Genomic DNA, 14,940 nt, shown 5'->3' with positions numbered 1-14,940 from the left:
CCAATTTACTCACATGGACTCTACTAACCTATCAGAAGCTTCTTCAGCTCAGAATGGAATCGTCTGCAGTTTTCTTATTAATTAACAATAAACTTAGTGTACATGTACTCCTAAATTTGATGAAAGTGATAAAAAATAGACAGCTCTGTCTCTCTTTATTCTGACATTTAACTAATTCAAAATATATTTCAATATTTATTTAACCAAAACAAAACAAGTTTACTCTAAATTGATGTTGTACAGTAAAAAAATGTTCTTGTGTTTTCCATAAAGTGTATATAAATATCTGGTTTAAACTGTGAATATACTGCTGTGTATTCAAGTTCCTCTTGTTTTGCACAGAAATATACTGAACAACATACAAAGCATAATATATAAAATACTACCAGAGTTTTTTCTTTGAAAGAAGCCCCTTATGTCCATTCTTGTATATCAGTACAAGAATCGCTTAGTGTCTGAGCTCGGATCATACCAATATTAGGGGGGATTTATGCACAGTCGTAAATTCCCACAGTGTGCACTATGTGCTTCGAGTATTGTGTGTAGTTTTTGTTTTATACAGTTGTCAGCAAGGCATCTAACTATGAAAAAATTACACTCCAAAAGACCCCGGGCTTCTGAAAAAACAACCTGGGCTTAAGCACAGTAAGCCACCCCCCCGCTCCGCCACTGGTCTGGACTTCTTAAGTTGTTCTTAAGTTGCTTGAAGACGTTTCACCTCTCCCCTGAGAAGCTTATTCAGTTGTAGAGTCAAATGGTGGAGAGACCCAGATTTACCTAGCCCTACCCTATCATATGATTTCTTGAGGTCAGATGGCGTTAAGGCGTCTGGGAAAAACTGGATTATAGATGGCCGACAGTTGGTGTCGTAAGCCACCGCCTCTGTGCAAAATGGTCGCTCACAGTGGACATACAGTGGCTTGCAAAAGTATTCGGCCCCCTTGAACTTTTCCACATTTTGTCACATTACAGCCACAAACATGAATCAGTTTTATTGGAATTCCACGTGAAAGACCAATACAAAGTGGTGTACACGTGAGAAGTGGAATGAAAATCATACACGATTCCAAACATTTTTTTACAAATAAATAACTGATAAATGTAATAATGTTTGATAACTCTGAAAAAGGTTTGATTTTCATTGGTCTTTCAAGATCCATAAACTTCAGAATTTTTAATTTCAAGAACATAATGTTAGTGTGATCTCTAAATCCTGCTTTAGTAATCGTCCTGGTAGCTTTTTTCTGAATTTTACATAACGGTTGAAGTGAAGTTTTGTATGTATTTCCCCGGATTTCCACACAGTATTACAAATATGGCAGTATGAGTGAACAGTAAAGTACCCGGAGTTTTGGAAAAATGCAAAAAATGTTTAGCTTTACTCAGTACAGAGTTGTTTCTTGACAGTTTAGCTTGTATATGCTTTATGTGAGGTTTCCAGCAGATTTTGTTGTCTATTATCAAATCCAGAAATTTTGTATAAGAAACTTGCTCTACTTCAACATAATTTATCAACAATTTTGCTCCAGCATCTTTTTTACAATGTCCAAATAATATAAATGTAGTTTTATTCAAATTTAGTGATAACTTGTTTCTGTCAAACCATGTTTTCAGTTTAATCATTTCTGGTGTGACAATTTCCAAAAGCTGCTGTGAATTCTCTCCAGCACAAAAAATATTTGTATCATCTGCAAATAAAATAAACTGTAATATATCAGATGTTTTACATATATCATTGATGTACAGGATAAACAGTTTTGGTCCCAATACTGATCTCTGTGGAACTCCACAAACAATGTCCAGGCACTCTGATTGATATTCACCAAGCTTCACAAACTGTTGCCTGTCTCTCAAATAACTCCTGACTCACTCTAGCACCACTCCTCTAATGCCACAGTACTCCAGTTTATCAAGTAATATTTCATGATTAATTATGTCAAAAGCTTTTTTTTAGGTCAATGAAAACATCAACTGTGTATTGTCTATATTATTGGTGATATTTTCAATAAGTTCCATTAATGCCATGGATGTTGACCTGTTTGGTCTGAAACCATACTGACTGTCCATTATTATTTTATATTTATCTATAAATTTGCCAAGTCTATTAATGAAAACTTTTTCCAGTATTTTTGAAAATTGTGAAAGTAGAGAAACAGGCCTGTAATTTGTGAATTGGTGTCTTTCTCCATTTTTAAACAGTGGTATTACTTTCGCTGTTTTTACTTGTGTTGGGAATTGACCAGTTTGTAGAGACAAATTGCAAATGTGTGTTAAGGGTTTGGAGATGCCATCGATAACTTTCTTAATGATTTCCATATCAATGTCATCAAAGTCTGTAGAATTTTTTGTTTGTGATTTCCCGACAATATCAATGATTTTCTTTTCTTCTACCGCCGTTAAAAACATTGAATGAGGATTACGTTGAATGAGTTTAGTTTCTTTCTCTGCACAATTTCTTGTATCAGGAATTCTATCAGCCCAACACTTACAAAGAATTTATTGAACTCATTAACCACATCACTCATGTTACTAATATTTCTATCATTATTAGTGAAATACAAAGGATAATTTAACTGCCTAGAACCATTTTTAATGATGGCATTTAATGTTTTCCAAATCCCTTTAATGTTATTTTTATTCATATTTAATAATTTCTCATGATATTCCTTTTTACATGACCTCAAAACACTAGTTAATTTATTTTTATATTTTTTGTATTTATTTTCAGCTTCTATACTTCTGTTCTTTATAAATTCTCTATTTAAGATATTTTTCTTTTTACATGCATTTTGTAATCCTTTTGTGCATACATGCCACATGCCCGATTTTTCCAGGAGAATCCCGAATTTCAGTGCCCCTCCCAAAAATCTCCCTGAGCCACCATTCTCCGATTCTTCCGATTTTCCACCCAGACAACAAAATTGAAAAACCATATCCCAGATTGGCCCAGCCAATTCCAGTTTGCAACAATGGCTACTACTACTGCAGCTACTTAGTTTTAATATTACTCTTATTACTCTTTCTGGGTCGTAAAATAAACTTTTAACATATTTTCAGGCGAGAATGTAGCTGTGTAAACTTCAAATATCTGAACCAGCGAGAACAGCAAAGTCCTGGCACATCGCTTTATCAATATTTTTTTCCTTATACAGCATCTCCCATTCTTGCTTAAGCAAACCACTTTTAAATGCATTTATGGACTCCTCTGTTCTCACTCATTTGTATTTTGTTGTATTTTCCTGTTTGACCTTCCTGTTATTGCTGTCATACACTGCAAGAACAGGTAGATGATCACTAATCTCATTAATTAAGAGACCGCTTATAGATATGTTTTCTATTTCATAAGTAAATATATTGTCTATTAAGGTTGCCGACTGTACTGTAATCCTGCTGGGCTTAGTGATCACTGGACCATGCTATACATTGTATTAATAAACTCATCTGTCATACTATGCTTGTTTGGAATTAATAGGTCTATGTTGAAATCCCCACAAATGAACATACCTTTTTGATTTGTATTAATAAATGTTTTATCTACCCACTCCTTAAATATTTCAATGTTAGAACCTGGTGTTCTATATATAATTATATATATATAATATATAATCTATATATAATTATATATTATAATAGTATATTATATAATTAATCTATATATAATTCCCAGATGTTAAATTAGTCGATTGTGCTATAATTTCATATGTTGTGCTTTAGTTTCTGTTGTTACCTTCATGGTTTGATGAGTGTAGATCTCTTCAGCTCCTTGCATTTGTGGCCCATGTGGCTTGTTAATATTTTTCCAGATCCTGGATGTGTTCAATGACCAGTTCCGTTGAGTTTAATAAATATTTTACAGTTTGGAGTCCAGGTATTTTGAATTTAGGTTTCTTTAGGTGCCGTGCTTTCTTAGCTATCTCAGCGTTGTATTTGGTTAGATGGTCATTCATGTAGTCGCTCAATCCCTTTAGTTTTCTCCCTTGCTTCAGCAGTGCATCCCAGTGTTTCCGGTTTACAAATCTTATGATGACAGCTGGTCTATCACTAACGTTTCTCCTGGGCAGAAGGTGGCATGCCTCAATGTTATTAGAGTCCAGGTCGATCCCTTTTGACTGCAAAAAAACAGCCACCTGTTGCTCTGCAGAGCTAACATCCAGTTCTCCATGCTCTTCTTTGCTGTCAGCAGTCACGGCCCGAGCATATGAGGTTTTATGTTTAGCCCTATGATGATCACATCATTCATTCTCGTGTATTGCTCCAGGTCCGTGACCCTGCTCTCCAGATAGACAATCCATTTCTCCTTCTCTGCATTCTGATTGCAAAGTGACCTCATCTCCCTGACAATGTCGAGGATATATTTCTGTTGTAATTTGATAGCTGATGTTTCTTCAGTTAAAAAGTCCAGTGACTTTTTAATGTCCTCAATTTCCTCAGCTGTTGGTGTTCTCTTAGGCCCCATTTCTGAAGTAGTAGTTAATTTCGACTCACCAAAAACGCTGCTCAGTTGTTGGTGCCTGCTGGAGGATACTGGGCCTGGTGGCTGTTGGAGGATCCTGGGCCTTTTGATAGAACAGTGCTTGGAAGTGGATATCAGGCCCTTGAAGAGCAAAGTTTTGTATTTTGGTCTAGACACCCAAAATGTGATGTGATGTGGACGCCAGGTCCTAATAGGTTAATAAAGAAGTTAATAAAGATTTTGATACAAATTGGTGTTACGGTAGCTCCGAAAGGGAGGGGTGTGTTCTCAAATTGCATGCTATTTTAAATTCATGTTGGGTACCTCCTAAGGAATTGTTGACCGCATTAATTAAATCCACTGTAATGTTTAATTGGCTAAGTTAATCTGAAAATACCATTGCAGATTTGTTTGAATAATCTTTTTTCATGTCACTGATGGTGGTATAAAAAAGGAAGACATGCTCTTAGCAGACAGGGGAGTTGTGTGTTCAGTGTTTGCTATTATGTGCTCCACTTTTGTTCTGAAACACACAACTTCAAAAGACATTGATGGAGTACGGTTGAGCACCTGGAAAGTGAGGACGAGAATCAATGAACTTAGTATGATTAAGCCCCTTGAATGTGTTGAATCTTCCTGGCCAGTTGCTTCACCAAAAGGCAGATCACACAAAGCCCTGTTTAACAGCTCATTTGGAAGTACTGTTAGTTTTTCAAAGAGCAGCAGGACTGTGCAGTCGCATACTTTAAAAGCTTTTCAGAATTTCTACAGGCTGGAAAGATGTTGATTCAGGGTTTTGGAACACAATTTAAACCAAAACACAAAATTTACAGGACATGTAAAGTTTGATGCCAACAGTTTTTATTGAACATATAAGATAAAAAAAAAAAAAAAAAAGCTCTCTAGTATGTTCGACATGAGCACATGGAGGCTAAAAGCAAACAAAGATAAATAAAGATGAAGACTCCCGGGGAACTTCTGAGCTCCTTTATGGGAGATGAGTCACCAGCTCCTCCTCCTTTATTATATAATTATAAATATTTTATCTTTAAACTGAATTATCTACAATCTTAAACTGGATTTGTTTAATGTCAAAATGGAACACAACACTGTTAAAATGACACATTAGTCCATAAGTTATGTTATAAATATAAATAATAAATGAGCTTAAAATATGGATCACAAACAATACGGGAACATGGATCAACTTGTCAACATTGTCATTCCCTAAAATATTCCCTTTCCATCTGAAAAGCACTTCCCATTAATGTCAATCCAACTACTACATGGGTAGTTTTTTTAAACTGATATTTCCAAGTGTGATTCTGAGAAATAGTTCCTTTATATCAAGACCCAAAAATATCTCAAGCACTGTTGAGGCCATTCCAAAGAAAATGAAGAAACTTCAGTAAAGACAAAGCCCATAAACAATAAAACAATGAGGTCAATCCAGTGTATAAATTTCATTTAAAGAAAAAAAAAAAAAAAAAAACCACCACCAAAAAAAAATCCCAATAGGAGTTCAGGCAGTGTACAAGTTAGCAAACAGTGCAAAGTTAATCAACCGTCTTCTGCGTCAAACACCTTCAAACTGTGAACTTCGGAGAAAAAACTGATTTCAATAAAGGCTACCTCACACGTGTAGTTGTTTTTTCAACAGATATTACCAAGTGTGTTTTGGAGAAATAGTTCTTTTTACATCAGGCCACTAAAAATATCTCAAGCACTGTCAAGGCCATGCCAAAGAAAATGAAGAAACTTCAGCAAAGACAAAGCCTATAAACTATAAAACAATGATGTCAGAAAAAGGTGATAAAGGTGCACACATTTTATGGTGCAAGACAAACTGTCTTGTCCATGTGTCAAAACAGAAACTGAGCTTCCGAAAGCCTTTTTAAATTTTCAGTTTTCAATGACCCAAACACTGTTTATGTGTTCTACCATCACCATTTTCTAAGAATGAAACTTAGCATGTAGCATGTTTTCCTAATTGCATTTGCAACTGTAGTGGAGAACTAAAATGTTTCACACAGGTGCTGCAACAGTGTGGTTTCTCACTTTTGTGAACTGGCATGTGTTATTTCAAGTTTCCTTCTGCCTGAATCTTTTCCAGAGGTGCTAAAAGAATGTGGCTTCTCACCTGTGTGAATTCGCATGTGAGTCTTCAAATTACTCTTCTGAGCAAATCTTTTCCCACAGGTGCTACAAGAATGTGGCTTCTCACCTGTGTGAATTCGCATGTGTATCTTCAACTGACCCCTCTGAGTAAATCTTTTCCCACAGGTGCAACAACAATGTGGCTTATCACCTGTGTGAATTCGCATGTGTATCTTCAACGGACCCGTCGTAGGAAATCTTTTCCCACAGGTGCTACAAGAATATGGTTTCTCACCTGTGTGAATTCGCATGTGTCTAGTCAAGTTTGACTTCCAAAAAAATCTTTTCCCACAGGTGCTACATAAATGTGCTGTCTCGGAATTTTGAACACTCAGGCCTGATACGATTTGCTCCAACTCATTTCTGTGCGAGTTACCATCCTTGATTTCATCCTGATCTGTGTCAGGAGATTTGTGAGAATGGAGCTGGTCACTGCTTGGTTCTGGTTCACTGTGGTCACTTTCTTCACGAGCAGCAAAAGTTTCAGTCTCCTGCTTTAGAACAACCGTTTTTTCCATTTCAGTGGTACGGAGTTCCAGCTGTTCCTCTTTAATCTGTGACGGATCCTCCTGGTGTAGACTGGAGTTCTTCTCCTGGTTACAGACCTGCTGATTTGTGAACCCATCCTCGTCCTTACAGTCATGTTGTGGAAAATCTGAAGGGACATATCAAAAAACATACATTTGAGAAATTACAAGGTAAGCTTAACCATTAGCAGGTGTCTACATGGTAAGCATATGGCTTAGATATACCTATGAAGGCATGTTGTGGGGAGAAACCGTTTTGCTGCTTATGTGAAAACCATTTTGGCTGCTCATTTACAAATTCTACAAATAATATAAACAGATCATCTACGATGAGAAAATAAAGATGATATATAATCAAGCTTTTTAGCGCCGAGTACAATGACCTCAGTTTGATCTGAGTTAAGAAGCAGAAAGTTAGTGGCCATCAAGGTCTTTATGTCTTTAAGACATTCCTGCAGTTAGGAATGAAATGAAACTTGTATTCAGCTAAAAATTGATAAACCAACAACAACATGGTACCCGGGATGTCCTTCAGTTTGTCTTCTTCCTGTGCGTTTTGTGATGATTTTGTTTAGCTTCTGTGTTACTGTGAAGGTTCGTTTTCTCATGTCTCACTTTAAGGTTTAGTTTTTGCTTTTCAGTTTTAAACAGATTTTGAAGGATTTCTAAAATAATGTTTTTTTGTTTTTATGAAAGTTGGTTGTTAAGCACTGTAGTTTCAGCTGCCTCTCAGTCACACTCTAATGTGTATACGTAGTCCAGTCTTTGTCTTTGTCAGATTGTCTGGTTTGTGGGTCCAGACAATCTGGACCCACAAACCTCTCAGTTAAAGGGCTTCTTTTGCTCATTTTACTCTTTGAATTTTCTGTACATTGTATTCTTTGGTCACCCAATAACAGTTTGCTTTTCATTGTTTAACTTGCCTGTGCTCTGCATTTGGGTCCTCTGATGTTTGACTGTTTTTATATAACATTTACTACAGTTTGAGTTTGACATGAGCCTTGAAACTCAATGTTAGCCACAACTATGTTGTTATGTTATGTTCAGCTTGGGTTCAGGACACTGGAGACATGAGACTGATAGGGCTGGGTCACATGACCTTAAGAAGTCCTTCATTTATGTTGCTGTAGCTTCAATTTATCGGGAGAAATAATAAATAAATACAAAAAATTGAGCGTTTATCCTTCTTTTCCCTCCTCTGTAGATTTGAATGCTACTATTGTCAGTAGTAGTACATATGTCAATAACCATGATTAATCAGCTTATTTCAGCCAAAGGATAAACTGCAGGGCTGCACCAAAGCCCAGTAAAAGTGAAATAACAGCGACTTTTAACAGTAAATCATGCAAAGCTACTCTAGTATTAGAATAATAATAATATGGAGCAGGAATGACTAGGATATATCCCCTTCAACTAATCCTATGGCTGATATTATTCAGCCTGCAGCTGTCTGCACTTGTAAATCTGCAGCTTCTAAACTTAGTCCTTGCAAACATAGCTGCCCCTCAGAAGTCGTCCTTCTCGTATAGGTTCTGTTTTAAAGCAGCCATGTCTCTACAGCGCCTTTGTGTGGGAGTACTTAGAGCCTGTCTGCTGTTCAGGGATCAAAGGTTCTTTGACTCTTAAGAAACTCAGACACAAAGAGAAATGGAGCTTTGCAGCTCATTCCTCAAAATCACGAAGCTTTAAGAATTGAACTGGAACTGATCTGAAAAATGTGCGACTCAATTCTTTGCTTAAACTACAGGAAATATTCATCACTGTGCTATCAAGCACAAAGAAGACCTCGTCGCAGTATATCTTGTCTGGGATATTCGAAAAGATTAAAGTGTAAAGCACCACTTATGGTCCCTTGAGGGCGCAGAGAAGATGACACCACTGAGCACAGCACCTTTATGACAGATATAAAAATCATCAGTACAAAACAGATGAGTTGAAGCTTTGCTTTCCAGTTCATCTGAAAGAGTGTTTGGTTTAATTTCACCAGTACCACACTTGAAGCTTTGCTGTGTTTGCTTTAATTTCACTCTTGTTAATTTTTCTTTTGATGTGGTCTTTTTTTTAAAACTGAGTTATTATGTTTCCATTTCACCTTCTCTTGTGTGACAGTCCTGGATTGTCAGGGTCAGGTCATGAACCTCACCTCTCACTGTTCTCAAACATGTTCTGCACCACCGTCGCATGCTTCGCCGCCACTCCTGACTCAATGCAGTACCACTCTCGGCACAAACGCATTTCTCTGGATCCATAGAGAAACAGTTTCTTCTGGCCTCCTCTGTACTGATGCTCACTAATCGTCACCTTTCCCACAGCATAACTATGACTCATCACATGGTTTTATCCCCCTGTAGTTACTGCAGCTCTGCACATCACCCTTGTTCTTAAAAACTGGAACCAGTACACTTCTCTTCTCACTTTTAATAAATGTGTTAAACATTCAGGTCAACAGTCCACTGCCCTCACTCTTAGATATCTCCTTATCTCCACAGGTATGGAGATATGGACCAGCGGCCTTCTTTACACTCTTCATAGTTGTCCTCATTTCCTCCATCTTTCCTCTCTCATTTTCTTCATTCATCAGCTTCTCAGAGTACATCTTCCATCTTCTCAGCATGCTCTCTTCACTCGTTAGCAGTGTTGAGTTTAACGCGTTACTAAATAACGCGTTGCTGTAATTAAATTACTTTTCCACTGAAAAAGTAGAGTAACTGATTACTGTTCAGTTTTAGGTATTTTAATTACAGTTACTTACAATGTCCTTGTGTTACATTGTAAAATAATTAAACTCGCTGAATGTCATTATTTAATTTCAATCATTTATCTTCTAAACGTAAAAGTAAACTCTGCTCTTTAACATCGCTGTAGTGCAGCTGCGCGACAGTTTGCTGCACAGTCGTCGGACTCGGCTGAAGCGAGTGGCTGTTTTATGACATGGACATGTTCCCGTCTCTTCACTTTTCTGAAACAAGCAGACAAGAACGTTACAGTAATATGTAAAAACTATCGGCTGCTGTTAATAGCAGGAGTAATCTACTGAAGCGCCTGACACAGAGCATAGACGAACACTTCTGAGTGATCCTTGTTCATCATCCATGGATATCACCGCAGCAACTCCTGCTAAGCAGCAAAACCTGATTTTACTTCAGCAGCACAGAAAGCGTCTGAAGGTGAGCTTAAAGAATGATTGCAGGCGACACTGTGGAAGAGATGCTGCTGCTGCTGTAGAGGCTCCGTCTTTAAAAAAAATATTTATTATTTAAAGAATTTAATTTCTATTGTTTGTCCACTCAAGGTTTATAGGGATTTTAAGAAGTATTTAGTTAAATTACTTATTGAGTAATTAAGTTACTTTTCAGACACAGTAATTAGATAAGTACTTTAAATACAATATTGATTAAGTAATTAGTAATTAATTACTTTTTTAAAGTAACTTACCCAACACTGCTCGTTAGCATATTTCTATCTCAGTCTGCTGCTTATCCAGCTCAGTCTCTTTACCGAGCTGTACTTAGAGTCTCTTGACTTTGCCACATTTCTCTTTGCCAAACTCCTACAGCAGCTTACTCGTACTGCTGTCTGCTTTGACAGACACTGTCTCTACTTTCAAGATTAGGTTTCAAACCTTTTGCTAAAGCATATAGTTAGGGCTGGACCAGGTGACCCTGAATCCTCCCTTAGTTATGCTGCAATAGATGTAGGCTGCCGGGGATTCCCATGATGCACTGGGTGTTTCTTCTTCACTCACTATGTGTTAACAGACCTCTCTGTATTGAATCATATCTGTTATTAACCTCTGTCTCTCTTCCACAGCATGTCTTTATCCTGTCTTCCTTCTCTCACCCCAACCAATCACAGCAGATGGCCCCGCCCCTCCCTGAGCCTGGTTCTGCTGGAGGTTTCTTCCTGTTAAAAGGGAGTTTTTCCTTCCCACTGTCGCCAAAGTGCTGCTCATAGGGGGTCATATGATTGTTGGGTTTTTCTCTGTATGTGTTATTGTAGGGTCGACCTTACAATATGAAACACCTTGATGCGACTGTTGTTGTGATTTGGCGCTATATAAATAAAATTGAATAGAATAACTGATTCAGAGCAGTGAAGGCAGAGCCAGTAGTAGCCTGTCTAGCATGCAAGTCTCCCATTAATCAAAGACAAGATCTTTATTCACAATACATTTGTGACAGTCAGATAAAGCCTCTCAGGATGTGTCAACGCAATCAAGAGAAGCTCCATATTTCAGTGAAATCAGAGGCTGCTTCCTGATACAATAGCAAACTGCAGACACAAGACGGTAGTTTGAAGTGTGGATGCAATAGCAGCCAATAAGAAAAGCTTATGGCTCTTATCACCCTGTGAGGTGAGATGGATCGCCTTCATTTGATTTTCATTGATGTTTAGATTTGATTGGACAAGCAGTGCTTGCCTTGCTTGTCCGCACTGATCACCACTGGGTCACACTAATCAAGTTTGTGGCTAACCAGGCTTGCTTGCATTATCTGATATCCCTCTGAGGCAGAAACATTAATGTAGAAACAACAATTTTATATACAGCATATGATTGCAAGGTCAAGAGTTTAAAGCCTATGCTGCTAGTCTAATTTCATTGAAGCTGGCTTGCTAAATGAAAACTGGCAGTAAGGAGCTGAATATAAACAACTCTGAGACACTTGCTGGAAGTAGATGCTTGAAAATGACTGACATTTGGTCAGGTGGTTCAACTGGGCCATGCTGAAGACTATATGAATGTGAAACAGGGTAAAAGTATATACACACGCTGGCAAACACTGCATGAGTAAAAAGACTGTGAGCACTTGAAACAGCCTCTTGAACAGCATCCTGGGAGCTGATGATTGGGCAATTCTGCTTTCAAAGACCTTTACTGTGCAGAAAGCCACCAAATAACCTAACAGAGGAATCTGGACACTCACTGTGCATACGCATAAGAGCTCCTCAATTATTGGCACAAATGATGCCTTTGATCACAACAGGCAACAGTTTGCACTGCAGAGAAAGACGATCATCCAGGTAAAGTTGTGCCTGCTTTAAAGCGGCTCCTGTGATCCTGCTCGTTCTGAACACACATCTTACACAAGAGCAGCGCTTTTTCACTGAGTGCTATTTTCTTTGCATTGGGATTTGTTATTCACATACACCACAATACTATGTTACACATGTTTGTTTGTAATGAAACTGAACACAGAATCGCCAAAACCAAGTGTACTGCCATAACCTGTCTGAACCGCACAGAGCAGAAATAATCACATTTAAAGTCTGGTATAAAAATGTTGCTTTGTTGTGTAAATTTTTAACTCACCTGTTTAAATTGTGTGAGGGCTTGAATATGCATAATTAAAAGTATGGCATCTTTGAATGGCAGGTGGGTGCTCTCTGTCAGGCATCATAAGAGCTAAATGGAGTCAACATCTATACACTTATGTTAAGAAGCTCAAATTTACATCAGAAATCATCTTACAGCTCTGTTAAAAAATGTTGGGGCTAATTTCACTCTTCATAACAACTAAACTGAGTGTAAAACATTAACAGTTCAGTCTGAAATCAGTCGAATGTGACTGGCAGATAATCTCCTTCTGAGCTCTTCACGCACTACCCAAACCCTCATCTATCTCTGTACGTCTGGGCTTAAAGCTCGGCGTGTGGGCTACATTAATTCAAGTCTGCGAACTGGTTCTTTCAACCATGCTTCATGTGTTTAAATTAATACACAGTTTGCAGCCTTTCCAAGGATTCTAGCTTTGGTGAGTGAGGTTCTAGCTTTATTAGTCTCTTTCTTAGCAATAATTAGCAGGTGTCTCTGTTTGTGCGTTACACCTGTACAGTCTATATATATGACAAGCAAACTGGCATTAGCTGATGACTAAGTAGCTCGAAATATTGGTTTCTTATTGCTTTTGGTGGATTTAAGTCCTATACAAGATCTTGAGTTTCACCTCATGTCACACCGTCCAAATACAGCCTTTCGTAAGGTTTAATATAACCTCTATATTAATGTAGGTTCTTGATATATTTTGGTCTCAGAGACGAGCTCACCTGTGTTGCTAACAAAGACTGGCATAGCAAAAGGAAAGCTGACAGGACAGGCAGGAGACGCCTGTTTTTACAGGCTCTAATATTTAGAATCAGAGAAATAAAAGGAAAACTCTTTACATAAAATAAGAGACGGGACGGTGACGATTGGATGTCACATGAAATCATCCTTTTCTTGTTGTGTAGAAAGAGTTCAGGAGGAGATTGTCTGACACATTAGGTTCAGCTGATTTCAGAAGGAACAATGAAGTACACTTCAGTTTTCAGACTCTTCTCTAAACTCTTTCAGTGGGGAGCAGTGCTGTCTGCACAGCTGTGATATTACATTATATATTATATTCTAACATTATTGTCATTAATGATCTGACGTTAAGAAACCTAAAGGGAGCGTGTGGAGGCCCCTGGAAAGGATTTTGATTTATGGGCTCCAGAAACAGCAGCGCAGCCCCCGTCTTTGATTTATAGACCAGCTGAGGACTGGGGCCCATGTTTCCAGCTACTGTAACACAACACTAACCACAGCGTTTACTTTTGGAACCTGAGAAATCAATGAATACACGGCGTTTGGTAAATATTGACACACATGTTGTTTAAGCAGAATAAATACTGTTAGAATTACTTTCAGCTTTAAAGTCATTAGATAAAGTGCTATAGACAAAACAGCTGTCAGTAATTATTTAACTGCCTGTAAGCTGTACATGGCTGCTGGTCATAAGTTCAGTAATTTATTGTTTAAAAACGACCGTTTAGAGAGAAAAAAAAGATGTTTGCAGACAATCGTGTTCTCGTTAGCACCTCATCAGATCTGTGATATTCGTATACAGCAGTTTCTGTGCTGGATGAGAAATAACTCCTCACTGTTGCTAACCTCAGTGTGTGACAGAACTTGTGTGTTAGCAGAATATTAATCCTCCTGGGTCGTTAAGCCTCCAGAGGCACTCGCTGCTCCACCACTGTAACCTGCTTCTGTCAGGATATTTATTTCAGTTTGGCTTCAGCTACCCTCCTCTAACAAGTGTTTTACATGAATCTGCTGCTACATGAGGAGTAAGGGAAGGTTTGCTGAAGAACATAAAAACAGCATTTACATTTTCTTTATCAAGGCTAAATGCTGCTCTGAAAACATTTGTAATGTTTTTATTCACATCTTGAGCTTCTTCACAAGATGAGTGCAAAAATCGTATGTATAAATGTAAAAACTACATAGAAAGGGTGTATTAAAACATCTAAGCCTCAAACTGCGACCTCAGTACAACAAACATCTTTCACCAGTGAGATCTTTTATTTTTTGATGACAGACTGGACCCTCTTGGGCATGGATGATACCGACCTCTCACACAAGTGGGTTTTGTTGCTCTGCTGTCCACTTTGAAAAACAGCAGAGGTTCAGATTCAAGTCAAACAACAGCTCGCACTTTCCCTCCTTTTAAACAGTCTCAGCTTTTCAGTGTTTTTGGGATCTTTGTAAAAGATTATGTTCCTCTTCTTTCAAGCTTCATGAAACTAAGAGGCTTTTTCACATTTCTCCACCCATGCAATCCCACGTAAGCACACTCCACCCCGATGCTTCACACTCAGCACAGTCACTGCAGTAGCACCAGTCAGGTCCGTGCCCGTTTAAGTCCAAAGTATCCTTTTGGTTTAATCCAACCGATGGTTCTGCTGCTCCATCACATTTGCTTCATCGTGCTCCTTCGTGAGCAGTGGTTTCCTTTAGCATTAGATGCAAACTCCATCACATATAGACAATCATTAAACACC

The 14,940-nt window shown here is 38.0% G+C and overlaps 1 protein-coding gene and 1 pseudogene across 1 annotated transcript; both read right to left on the bottom strand.

The window, feature by feature from the left end:
* Window positions 1-3,788: 3,788 nt before the first annotated feature.
* LOC148102335 (uncharacterized) lies at window positions 3,789-4,456 on the bottom strand (annotated as a pseudogene).
* A 2,051-nt stretch (window positions 4,457-6,507) lies between these two features.
* Window positions 6,508-9,372, bottom strand: LOC148102334 (uncharacterized). The gene is made up of 3 exons (XM_087842735.1): window positions 9,288-9,372; window positions 6,846-7,265; window positions 6,508-6,761 (listed from the first exon to the last, which is right to left on the bottom strand). The coding sequence occupies exons 1-3, from the start codon at window positions 9,370-9,372 to the stop codon at window positions 6,508-6,510; spliced, it is 759 nt and encodes a 252-aa protein (XP_087698861.1).
* Between the last annotated feature and the right edge of the window lie 5,568 nt (window positions 9,373-14,940).

The sequence above is a fragment of the Neolamprologus brichardi genome, chromosome 7, assembly GCF_056152115.1.
Source record: "Neolamprologus brichardi isolate AB-2024 chromosome 7, ASM5615211v1, whole genome shotgun sequence".
NCBI classification, from domain to species: Eukaryota; Metazoa; Chordata; class Actinopteri; order Cichliformes; family Cichlidae; genus Neolamprologus; species Neolamprologus brichardi.
The sequence above is the reverse complement of the archived record's forward strand: the minus strand, read 5'-3'. Positions and strand labels throughout refer to the sequence as shown.